This window comes from Pogona vitticeps, chromosome 1 (assembly GCF_051106095.1).
Source record: "Pogona vitticeps strain Pit_001003342236 chromosome 1, PviZW2.1, whole genome shotgun sequence".
NCBI lineage: Eukaryota > Metazoa > Chordata > Lepidosauria > Squamata > Agamidae > Pogona > Pogona vitticeps.
Window position 1 is genome coordinate 233,455,873 of NC_135783.1, and position 13,029 is coordinate 233,468,901.

At 46.7% G+C, this 13,029-nt stretch overlaps 1 protein-coding gene and 1 long non-coding RNA gene across 9 annotated transcripts in view; one reads left to right on the forward strand and one right to left on the reverse strand.

The window, feature by feature from the left end:
• The window catches only part of SEMA5B (semaphorin 5B), a 506,649-nt gene that overhangs the window by 486,054 nt on the left and 7,566 nt on the right, over positions 1-13,029 (forward strand). Inside the window, exon 23 of one of the 8 annotated variants that reach the window (XM_072985227.2) lies at positions 7,061-7,147. The exons of the other annotated variants lie outside the window; for them this stretch is intronic. Within the exon in view, the coding sequence (XP_072841328.2) occupies positions 7,061-7,069 (9 nt within the window). The 3' untranslated portion in view covers positions 7,070-7,147. Of the gene's footprint in view, positions 1-7,060; positions 7,148-13,029 lie in introns of those variants that run through there. 8 annotated transcript variants of the gene reach the window in all.
• Positions 8,588-11,764, reverse strand: LOC144583274 (uncharacterized). The gene is made up of 4 exons (XR_013536994.1): positions 11,666-11,764; positions 11,260-11,302; positions 9,356-9,430; positions 8,588-8,756 (listed from the first exon to the last, which is right to left on the reverse strand). It is a non-coding gene; the product is annotated as an uncharacterized LOC144583274 (long non-coding RNA).

Here is a 13,029-nt window from a genome sequence, read left to right on the forward strand (position 1 = left end):
TGAAATATTCAATAAAAGGACTTTTTGAGGTAACCTGTAAGAAATTTGGGAACTTAATAGTGATAACTGGTAGTTTATAGATGGCTTTAAAAAGATATTGTACAATAGAAAAATCTCTGGTTGGTTTTTTTTTCCAATGACGTACCTAAACATAAAAGTATTTAATGTCTCTGAATAAAACTGCAGTGCTTGAATTAAACAGAACATTCTTGGAATCATGTACGATTGATAAACAAAAAGTTTGTCATTCTAAAATGCTGTAACAATATTGACCAAACTTCAGGGCTTGACTAAGATATTTTGCTGCCTGGCTTAAGGTAGTAAAAGCTGCTCTTAATGGCCCACCCAAGTCAACATGCACAATGTCTACAGTCAGCAAAGTGATTGTGGTGCGCCAGGTTGAAAGCACAGCTCCTCTCACCCAAACCCAGCATTTAACATACATTAATAGCAAAGCAAGGGCATTTGTTGCCCTTTTCATGGTACTGAAAATCTGCTGTCTGATGTAGCTTCCTCATTCTGACCATTGGTAGGGACAGCCTTCAGAGGGCATCAGATTAGATAAGGTCTGTGGACAGGCTGGTGTTGGGCTGGCCTATGTAAGGCAGCTGTTGATAAAAGAATTTTATAACTCTGGAAAATGACAGCCGCAACAACAACAAAAAGCAGAGCATGGAAAATTAATTCTTCCAGACTACAACTCCCATAATCCCCATCCAGTGTGTCCACTGTGACCTCCAAAAAAGGAAGTTATCCAAGCTAAGCAACAATTATGTAGACAGCTAGCTGTGTTGGTCCATGGGTGAGTGGCATCAAGCATCTTCAAAGATGGCAATACTTTTGTTAGGACCAACTGTGTTTTCAAAGTGCTATTTAAGCTTCTGAATTGTCTAAAACTTTTCATCAGCTGAGGTAGCAAAATAAAATACAAATAGTAATTGTGGACTGTAGTTGGTCCTAATCTGTGTATGTATCAACCTTCCATTGATTTTGGACTTTGCTCTGTTTTTATGAACAGACATGTCTACCTCCATTTCTTTTTGTTACTAGCATGAACTCAGAGGGCTAAAAAGGACAATCAAGCATGCAGGTTCCTCATAAAGCTTTGTCAGGCAGGAGGCAGAGAGAAGGCATTTGTTCTTCACAACTTTCAGTTTAAAGCTGTTCTTGAAGTGGGATGCAAGAAGGATTTTTCAGACTGAATTGGACACCTCCTCCCAGCAGCAGAGAGATTGCCGAACACTGGGGATGGGGAGAGAATTAATGTTAGAAGCGGGTTTTTCCTCCCAGTTTTTGAGAATATGAAATCTAGAGTTCCAGGGTCAGCGTGAAGGCTCAATGTGAACAGATCAGTCCTGGGAAAAGGTATTGGCAGAGAATGTGCATAAAAGGAATCAAAGAGTTGCAGCAATTTGTTTTCAGGGGGTGGCCATCAAAGCTTGGAACAGTTCTCCCTCTCCCCCCCCCCTCTCTTTTTTTGGACTAGAAGCAGAAACTCTCATCTCCACAAAGGATCTTTTCCATTCACTGGTTGGGGCCACAAGAGATGAAGGAAGATCAGCAAAGCGAAAGGCTTCTGTCATAGAATCACACATTTGATCTGGGTCCCAGACTAAAATCGTGCCCAGTCTGACAGGGCTTAAATCCCTGTCACTATAGGGCCAACAGGAACACAGTCAGGTTCCTGCCACACTCCCACCACCACCCAGCCCCACCCATGTTTGGTCTGCGCTGTAGTTCCACAAGGAGGGAGGGTGCCCTTGGGAAACACAGATGCCTGACTAGGCTCCAGCGCTGGGAGGAGGTGCTGCAGCAGCAGTAACAGGACAGAAAAGATCTGCCCCACTCAAAAATGCCCACCTCAGTCTGTGGCTAGACCACCTGCTCTTCGGAGAGGGCTTGGCTCTCCCCTTCTAACGCTTCCTCTCAACAAATCAAGTGTGTGGCCTTGGTAGAGTCCTTGGCCCAGCGTGTGTTGTTTGGCCCATGCCTGATGCAAGAGGTGGCCATGGTGCCGCTGCTGGACTAGGGTGGAATCTGTCTACTACCTAGTTGTAGAAGTGGGCTCCTTCACTCTTGGCAGAGTTGTTGTCCTCCAACATGGAGTAAAAGTGCCCAGATGCCCCAGGGAGGAAGGGGATGGGGGTGGGATAGAGGATTTCACTACAAGCATTGATGCAGGCAACTAACTAATCAGTGAGTCAGTATTCATCGATCCAAAGTGTCTGTTTCCTGATATTGCTGTTGCAGCGAGTTAAAAGCATGCACACAGAATAAACAAAAGGGGAATGAATTATTCTGAAGAGTAACACTCTGTGCCAGGGCCAGCTGGCTGGCTTTGAGCATCTGGCAGATCCAGAGACAGAGCCAGGAGCATGTGTGGGGTGTGGAGCGGCTGTTGTGGTGAGGGAGCAAAGGAGGGAGCAAGGGTAGGGTTGGGAAGAAGATTAGACAGCACTCCTTGCTACCCTGTACAAAGCAGGGAGATGGAAAGGTAAGGTGGGCAGAAGGCAAAGGTTTGGAAGGAAGACAAGGCATCAGTGACAGGAAAAGGAGAGATGCAGTCCACTACCTTTGGCCCCCGGTAGCTTCCGGCATCTGCCTCCCTGGGCTGGATGACAGGGCCAGCCCTGCCAAACAGACTGCAAGCTCAGTAACAGGTCTCAGCCAGCAAATATGCTCCTTTCAAGAGCTTGATGAGGATGACGGTGCCAAACACAGCCCTGTAAAAAGCTTGGCAGGAGAAAAGAAGTGATGCTTTGGAAGATAATGAAGATGGCTAGAGTCATAGGCATCTAGTCTGTGAAATCTTGAGCAAAGGAAAAGATTAAGAGACTTGTGAATCAGGCAAGGTAAGGGCAGAAGTAGGTGTGATGTGTTTATGTACATATGTCCATAAGAATTGGCAAAACACAACATTTGTGCCTTGCTGTCATGGTTTGTTTGTTTATTGGCATATACTTCTTAGGCTTAGGGCAGACACTGACTTCTCTGCAATATAACCCTTCTATCAATTGTATGCGAACCAGTTGCATCTGTCCAGCACAGCAGCCTGGGTTAAAAGGTTATTGGGTAATGTGACAAGCTGGTCATTAGCCATCCAAAAATACTTAGCTGGAGCCAAACATGAATGCTAAATTTTTTTATTCCCCAACCCTCAAAAAGCCATAATAAGTTGAAGCAGCAGCAGCAAACGTAGCAAAACAAACGGTGCAGCTTCCATCTATGAAATGAGAAACAAAGCTAGCGTTGCCTGTCTTCTTAAAGCCCTGTTTCTTTGGAGATGGTCATTTTTACTACAGCTGAAAAGTAAGATCCCCACACTCACTCCCCCCCCCTTTACAAAGTTGAGATGGGAAACCAACCTTTTAGCCACCTTTCTATTCCCAGAGCATGTGCGCTCCTGGGCTAGAGACGTGCTTGCAGGTTTTTCACCCTTCTGTCCCTTGAAAAACACAAGATGGCAATCTCCTATCTTTTAATTTGATAGGTTGCTCTTTCCATTTTAACTCAGTTCTTTCATTCCTCAACCTTTATCCCCATGTGTGGCGCAGCCGAGGCAGCAATATCTCTGCCGTAGGAGCTTCCCTCCTGTCTGAGCGACCCTTCTGCCGTGCGTCATTTGAGCCTCTGCAACAGAGAGCCTGGGCACAGATCAGCCATCGCTCAAAAGCTGATAAATTGCAGCAGGCTGGAAGAGCAAACAGCCATTTCTCCGGGGCACCATTTTTGGATAGTGTGGCTTTCAATTAAAGGAGTCGGCTCTCATAGTCAGGCATCCCACCCACCTCTCCCTGCTCAGACAGCACTCATACCAGATGTTGTGAATGACAAATTGTATAATAGCAGCTGCCCTTTCACCTTCAACAAAATGGCGCTGAAGGACGTTTGTAGCTGGAATGGCAAAGCCTCTACCTTTGGGTGTGTAGCCTGAGAGGATAGGGCATGGTTTGAGATTGGCAGGTATCAAGGAATGTTCTGGGGAACGAAGCAGCATTCTCTCTATCGGACTCTCCTGTGGCTTTAAAGATCACTTTAAATGACACTTGATTTACACAGTATCTGCTAGGAAGATATGTCAAAGAGGAACAGAAAGGGTTTAGCAGCCTAACTTCCTTGAGGGCGATTAGTGTCTTCCCCTGACGCACTTTAATTCATTGGGCCAAGGCAAATTGAGCAGTCAGCTGTGCTTGAGGGTGGGTGGCTCATGCAGTGGAAATTACATTGGCAAAGCAATGATGCATCTTACAGAGGTGTCATTACTTTATGGCAGCGGCGGCAGCAGTAACTGACCAAGGCGGGCTTGTCGCATGCACCTTATTTAAGATCAGCAGAAATGACAACTTACGGGCTTGGATGCCTGTCTCTTATCACATTGATGTGGAATATCAGCTGCTACTTTACATGCTCAGCATCTTTGCTAGTTGTCCTGCTAAAGCCAAAGCCACCTTGGGCTTTTTAGGCACTTCTAAGCTAAAGCATTTTTGTCATTTTACTTTCAGACCGGCTGTAGTCACACACCCACGCCCACATTAAGAACTGTGGGAGAAGCACTTTGTGGTGTAGTCACCATGCCACCTGATTCCACTTTTGGATCTGGTCAAACAGGTTTTGCACTGGAATGAAAGAAATGGAGCTGTCATACCACTTTTTAAAAATTATTGGTTTGGATGGGTGAACATTTGCACGTGGTGTTCTAACTGGGAGGAGGTTCTGTGGTACTGCTCACACAACTGCTTGTGGAGGAGGGACCCTTCTCACATAACACTGTACAGGAGGTGTCAGCAATATGTTGACCCTGGGCATCCAAAATTATAGAAAAATGGGGGAGGGGGACATGTGGCTCAATCTAGAGGGTGTAAGGGAGGGACAGTGTTTCTATGTTTAGAAGGGGAGGTATCTCTCTGGACCCCCCCCCCCCATGTCCCATTGATGTCTTTAAAACATTTTAAAGATTAGGGAAGCTGACTAAAGGGTGCAAGGGGGATTTTTGGTGTTCAATTAGGAAAAAACAAAAACACCTAGCTTTATGTTCATTTCTGGAGCGGGTCATTTTTTATTAGGAATGAACAAAAACTTGGGCTGGGGGGGTAGCAGAAGACGTTGTGGCCCTCCAGGGTCCAGGGATGAGAACATGCAGCCTCTAGATTCCTGGAGATTAATGTATTATCAAGTAAAAACCTTATTAGGGCTTTCAAAGTAAGTGAGATAATTAGGGATTTTACCTGTGCCACCCACCAGTCAATTTTCATCACCACGTAGGAATTCTAAGCTAGGTTTCCTGAACTCTCATCTGTCACTTTACCAGGCACTGTAATAATTGATACTTAGTGAGCTGAAGAAAATGAAGACATTAGACATCTACATTGTGGCACAATCCAGGAGCACATACTACAGTTGCTGGAATTTAAGAGGTTGTTAACCCCGACCCTGAATGGGAGATTGGTAAAAGTCTAGTAGCAACTTATAAATATAGCAGAAAATTAGTGTGTTCATTTATTCAAAAAGGTCTCAGAAACAGCAAGACATGGGAATGCAGTGTTTTATATATATATTACTGAGGTCCCAATTTAAATACTTGGTGGGCAAGAGTTCAGCTGGCTGTGCTGGTCAGGCGATTCTGGGCGTTGTCAGAGATGGACACAACTTAAGTCATGCCGCATTGTTATGAAGCTGTCTGCGCAGCACCACAGCTGCCGCACAGACAGTCCCACTGCCTCTGAGCTGGCTGGCCCTGCCCCCATCTGTCACCTGCTGCTGGGGTCCTCCTCTTCCGGTGGCGCTCCAGTCCAGGCAGGAGGCTCAGGCGGCCCTTCCCTGCCCCCTCTGGCAGCCTGTCACTCCAACGAGGTGAGGTGGGGATTCTCTCTGGGCAGCTGATGTGCAGTTCACTGCTGGAGGATGCTGGGTAGGGCAGCCTGAGCCTCTTGTCCCAGGTGGAGTGCCACTGGAGAATGAGGAACCCACCAGTGTGTGAGGAATGGTGAGTGGGCCAGCCGGCCTAGGGGCTGGAGGGACAGTCCGTGCAGTACCTGTGGTGCTACACTGACAGCTTTGTACGATGCAGAATGACTTAAGTCACACCCATCTCTTTGTAGACCTATAACCAAAACTATTAGAGCTAGACAATGGCATTCTCCATTGGATACGAGCCAAATTCTCAACAAAGAAACAACAACAAAAACCGATAGTTATATGGTTGGCTGTGGGGAGGGGATGGAAACTGCAATCCAAAGAAATTATCTGCAGGGTTTCTGGGAGTTGTAGGTCTGGTGGCCTGAAGATTCTTCAGAATGATCAGAGCTAGAAACATGAAATTCTAATCATGTGCTTCCAGCTTAAAACAAACAGATGGGCTTTCAAAGTTGTTGTGTTCACTTAACATGTAAATAAAATACAATATCTCCACTGGTCATGCTGGCTGGGTGATTTTTCCCCCCTTAGCCAATAACAGGAAATTTCCCACAGGTACTACTTGTTTCCCAACTTAAATAACTGGAGAGGCTGTATGTCAACTCAACACTATCTCCCATGTTGGCTGGGGGATTGTGAGAGTTGCAATTCAAAAAAGCTTTATACCTCTCATGCAAGTACTGGGATGGAAGAAGAGAACAAAAAGCAAGCATGGAGGGAAAGGGTCACGGTGGGACAAGAAGGGAGATAAAGCATGTGTTTTGTTACAAGCTGAGTGAACACTAGGGTGGAGAAAGAGGATGGGGGGAGAGAGAGCAGCACGAAAGAAAGGTGGAGGCTGAGGAAAAGGGGGAAAGGCCCTGGCACAAAGGGGTGGGACTTGTAGCTTTCTGACATGGGTGAAGCTGGGCACATATGCTTGTTGTTTAGTCGTTAAAGTCGTGTCCAACTATTCGTGACCCCCCCTGGATCAGAGCAGGCCAGGCCATATATGCTAGTAATGAACAAATATATGTTGTCCAAAGGGGTTCATTTAAATTCAAAAGTTCATTTGTGACAGATAAATGAGGGCTGTTGTAATGATATTAAAGTAAAATCTTTTCCCTTTATTGAACATGCCCAAATGTGACAGTCTTCTTTTTCCTAGGACAAATGAACCATTCCTCTAAGTACGCTGAATGTCACAAAGTTAAAAAGAAAAGTCTCCTGAAGGATGAAAGCCATTTCTTTGAGTGTGGGTATCCTGTCGAGTAATTACATTTAGTCCAACAGCCTTGACTTGCTGGCAGCCCATTTGCTGAAGGAATCCGCGTACTCAAAATAGATTTGACAGATTTGAGAAATAAGGTTGACTTGGTTTACTAATAATCTCCAGAGAGGGAAAGGTTTTGTTTCATTTTTCAGTACATTTCAAGTTTTTGCATGCAACCAGTATTACAACTTTATTGGAATTGGTTTTATTTCCTTCAGTGGTGTGACAAAGCTACCTGTGATGCTGATATACTTGTGCCTTCACATGACTGGCCTGTCACAATCATGTTTCGGGTTGGCTCTATTAGTGCCTAAAATAGTTACTGCACTTAATTGTGTGACAGACACACTCTGATTTGTTGGTTTATCCTACATTTATAATACTTTTATAAATACAAAAGTAATAAGGCAAAACAAATAGCAGCTATAAGCAACATGCCTATGGTCTGTTTTACATTCTTCATTGAAGGTTCTGTAGGCATTTGAAAATGGAAATATGCTCATTTTATACTTTTCTTTCTATCTTATGACCAAAATCTCCAGCTGCTCTTACTAGATATTAATTCTGAAAGTAGGAATATGCACTCAGTGGATGGTAGTCTGTGGACCTTGCATTAATGTACAGCATAAAGGAGAATAGTTTTTAAAGAATGAATGTTATTTGATAATCTCTTTAATCCATCAATTTGGTTGCACTAGTTTGTCAGCAAGCATAGCTCTCTGGTTTTCAGAAACTGTTTCTTCACCATGGGTATTGCATACTGGTTGAAGTCAAAGAGGGCTACGGTTTTCTGAACTGTACTTCTAACACTGTTGATATGGTTAACAGACTTTATATTTATTTATAGTTATATTTATCCACTATTTATTTTGGCAACAGCATCTATTTCCTATGACAAGAAAAGTGTCTATTCTGGCCAGATGAAATTCTGATTCCTTGCCAATCTCTCTGGATCGTCATTCTCTAAAGAATTTGAGTCACTCATTCAGTTTCTTCTCTGTCACAATTTAATACCTCACACCTCCAGCTGCTTTGGCCTGCCTCCCAGCTTTCTTCTTGGCCTTCTCAACGTGGTGGCGTTAGTCTTCCCCACAAGTCATGAGTGAAGTCAGCTGCATGCTGCGAGCCAAGATCACACCAAGGGTCGATGAACATGATTTGCTTTCCAGACTGCCTTCTCATTGTACCGGGGGTCTGATTTTAACATTTTTGGCTGCATTTGCGGAAAAAAATATGTAGATTTTATGTCTTTCTTTTGTGGCACACTGCATTGGCAAGGGCTACTTTTGTGTTCAGTTTCTGACTTTACATACCTCAGTTAGTTGCATTTTTCAGTTTGTTTAACATTGATAAATTGAAACTTTAACAATAAATACATTTGCTTTAGCAGTGGTAGCAGATATGCATACATTTCAACCTGAATATTAGTTTTTACAGTATCCGTCTAGAAAGATGGTTAAATATTTCCATCCCCATTTCTGATATGAAAAGGGGGTGTACTCTATTTATTCTTCAGCGTGGTCTTCTGTGAATGCACACAATGAAGGGTTAAGTCAGCGCCTGCGCGGGTCCCTCGGAACGTTCTCGAGCTCTGTAAAAGAAACATAATTAGGAGTGCCTATACTGCGCATGCTCCGCCCGCTCCAACCTCAGTTCCATTTCTCCGCCGTGTGAAGTGGTTCTTTCGGCTTGAGCTCTTACTGTTTTCGCTTTTTCTATTGTATTTTCGCGGATTGTCTGCTCGGATTTTTACCTTGGACTGTTACGGACATTCTTTAAGCCTTACGATTTGGTTCTGGTGCCTACGGTTTTTCCTCGACTCTCTTGTGAGTCGCTACCCTTTTCCCGCCCTTTTTACCGGCCGTTTTTTCCCTAGGGTGTCTATGCCGCCTCCACCCTCTGGTCCTTTTGGTCGGTGTGTCCGTTGCTCCGCTAAGATCCCGTTCCAGGACGGACACGATACTTGCCTTTTTTGTTTAGGGGAATCCCATTCTCCCCAAAACTGCGAGCATTCCCAGGCTTTTACTAAGGCCGCCTTGAAGGCGAGGCAGCAGCGCTTAAAATTACACCTGTGGAACACCGCTCTTTCTGCCTCTACGCCTTCCTCTATGGAGCTCCCTGCTTCTTCCTCTACTTCCCATACGGAAGGTTCGGCACCCCAATCTTCGACCACCAAAGCGGCAGACGTACCTGCTGAAAAAATGATAAAGAAGTCGTCCGCTCCAAAGAAGAAGTCCGCCTCCAAGACAGCCCCAGCTGCAAAACCTGCGAAGAAAGAAAAATCAAAGGGGTCGACTAAACCTAAGGACCCCACTTCGCAAATGTCCGCTGTAGCCGCCAACCTCCCGTCCCCTATCTTGGAGGACTCTTCCAGGGACAAAGACTCTGTCTCTGAAGCGTTTGCGCCGCTTCCCCCACGACAAGTTGAGCCGCTCTTACCCCTTGGCATTACATCACCGACGCCAAGCCAGCTTGTACAGACCACTGCAAGCTTGGGTTTGACCCCTGTCAGTCCCGCATCCAGCGGGCAGGGCTCTCCGGCTCATTCTATGTCTCCAGTGTCTTCTCACCACCATTCACCACCTAGGAAACGGTTGAGAAAGACGAGACACTGCTCCCGAGATCGCCATCGATCCCCTCACAGGGATGGCGCGGGGAGACACGGACGTTCCCGACATCGATATGCATCGACGTCGGATGACTCTTCTTCAGTGGACCGGCGCAGGAGACGTAGACATCGCCGTCGACACCGTTCCTCCACATCTTCGGCGTCGACGTCGCCCGAATACCATCGGCGTCGGCGCAAGATTCGCTATATCTACGTCTCCTCGTCATCTTCCGCGTCGACGCCGCCCAGGAGACGTCGACGCCGACGACACAGAGGCACCGAGGCTAACCCTCCTCAGCCTCCGTCGCTGCCGCAGCCTCCGCTCGATCCTTCTCTCCCGCCTTCGACGTCGAGCGCACCCACCCCGCAGCGCCCCACTCCTACGTTGCCGCAGGGGCAATCTCCACGTCGAAAGAGAAGGCGTGTTTCCTCCTCAGACGAGGACATTTCATTTTCCTCTCGGTCTTCGGACTCGGAAGCAGAGCCTGCTCCCCAACCTGAACCTCAGGACTTGCCAGAAGGGGAGACTGTGGGGTCGGACACAGGTGACCCACACGACCCATCTCCCTCGGAGGACTTTACTTCGTACTCACAGATGATGTCACGCCTCGCTAAAACTTTGAAGCTGCGGGTAGATGACCCGGTCCCCATTCAGGAGGACCTCATTTTCGGTGATATCCATAAGGACCGCTCCCCGCCCCCTAGCATCCTCTTTTTGCCAGCTTTATTGGACATAGTTAAAGAACAATGGGAGCATCCTTCAGCCTCCATACCTTTGGCGAAGCGTACAGAGAATATGTACAAGATCAATGGGACTGATGCAAAATTTTTACTTAAGCATCCAATCCCCAATTCTCTTATCGTGGAGACAAGTTGTATTAGACCATCAGGCAGGGCCCACGTTGTCCCCACCAATAAGGAAGGGAAGAAGTTGGAAATGATTGGCAGACGTCTCTACTCTCTCATCTCTTTCATTCTCCGTGTGACTAACCACCAGACCGCACTAGAGGCTTATCAAAAGCAGTTATGGCTTAAGACCCTATCAGGTTTGAAGATGATACCTGAGGACACCCGCCAGGCCTTCCTCAACATCTACGAGGAAGCGCAGACTGTTTCGAAGCATCAGAGGATTGCTACTAGACACTCAGTTGAGGCGGCAGCGAGGATATTGGTCACAGCTGTCACTCTCCGCAGGCATGCTTGGCTGCGCGCTGCAAATATTTTTGAGGATGTGAAGGCTAAAGTAGAGGGTTTGCCCTTTGACAGTTCTGGTCTTTTCAGTGAAAAGACTGATAATCATCTCGAAGAACTCCATAAGGCTAAAAGAACTGCCAAATCGTATTACATCCAACCTCAGCCTAGATTTAGCAGATACCACTGGAAGAAATCCTCCCCTCAATATAATCAGCCGGTTCAGCAATATAGGCAGTTCAAAACCCAACCGCAGTCGAGACCTCCCCCCGCCGCTTCCACAACGTCTACTTACCGTTCGCATGTGCCATCCCAGCGTCGACAGTCTTTCAAGCAGCCTACGAGAAAACACAAGCAATATCTTTGACTCAGAGCCATCACAGATAACTACCGTCCCAGATACAAGACTGCTACCTTTTTTCCCAAACTGGTCCACAATTACGACCGATTCCTGGGTTTTAAGCATCGTCTCTTCAGGGTACCGCCTAGAGTTCACAGAATATCCTCCTTTAGGTCGGGCAGAGTATACTACATTCGATCCCGTCCTAGAGGAGGAGGTTCGCTCTTTGCTACAAAAAGGTGCCATCCAGAAGGTACCAAAAAGGGACATTGCAAATGGCTTCTATTCAAGGTACTTTGCTGTAACCAAAAAGGATGGAGGCATGAGACCCATCCTCGATCTCAGAGAGTTAAATACTTACCTGCATCCCCGACGATTCCGGATGGTAACGTTGGAATCCATTATTCACCTATTAAAAGAAAACGATTGGTTTGTAGTCATTGACTTAAAGGACGCTTATTTTCATATCACCATTCACCGCGATCATCGCAAATTCCTTCGCTTCATCTTCCAGGACACGATTTATCAATATCTCGCCCTACCATTCGGATTGGCGACGGCACCTCGGACTTTTACGAAGTGCATGGCCCCGGTGGCGGCATACCTCAGGCTCAACGGGGTCCATGTCTTCCCATACATAGACGATTGGTTAGTGGTCTCGTCCTCCAGCAAAAAGGCCATAAAGGACACAAGGTTCACCCTCTATGTCCTAAACAGTCTGGGCCTCACGGTGAACTACAAAAAATCACATCTCAGACCTTCCAGAGTAGTAAGTTATATTGGTGCCACAATCGATGCCCGCAGGGGAAGGATCTTCCTACCAAGGGACAGAATCCTGAAAATCCGCAGAGCAATAGCAAAGTTTCGACCCGGACGAACAGTGCCAGCCAAACTTGCTCAACATCTACTGGGCCTTATGTCATCCACCACCCCAGCATTGGCGCATGCACGTCTCAAGTTACGATCCCTGCAAGTATGGTTCCTATCTCTATTCGACCCTCTTCGGGACCATCCCAAGAAACCCCTTCTTGTCACGCAGGAACTAGCTTCACAACTTCAATGGTGGACATATCTACCGCATCTACAGATAGGACGACCCTTTCGTCCACTCCGCCTAACTGTTCAGGTCACCACCGACGCCAGTCCCACCGGATGGGGGGCGCATTGTGGTCCACATCGGGTCCATGCGCTTTGGTCACCACAGCAACGCACGCTGCACATCAACCATTTAGAGATTCTGGCTGTATTCAAGGCGCTCAACGCCTTTCTCCCTCTGGTGCGCGGCCATGGAGTCCAGATTGTCACCGACAACACTACAGCACTCCACTACATAAACAAACAAGGGGGCACGCGTTCTCAGTCCCTGTTGTTCATAACAGTAATTCTATGGGAATGGTGCTACAAAAACCACATCTTTCTCAGGGCGGTCCACATATCGACTACCGAGAACGTAATTGCAGACAGGTTGAGCCGGTCCATGAACCAGATGCACGAATGGGAGCTCCACGACTCAGTCTTTCATCAGCTATGCCATCGATGGGGCACTCCAGAATTAGACTTATTTGCCACCCATCGAAATGCCAAATGTCCTCTATATGCGTCCAGGGCAGGACGGGGGACGAACTCAATGGGCGACGCTTTCATGATCTCATGGAGGCACCGTCTACTCTACCTGTTTCCGCCATTCCCTCTTATTCAGAGAGCTTTGGTTCAGCTACGATTTCA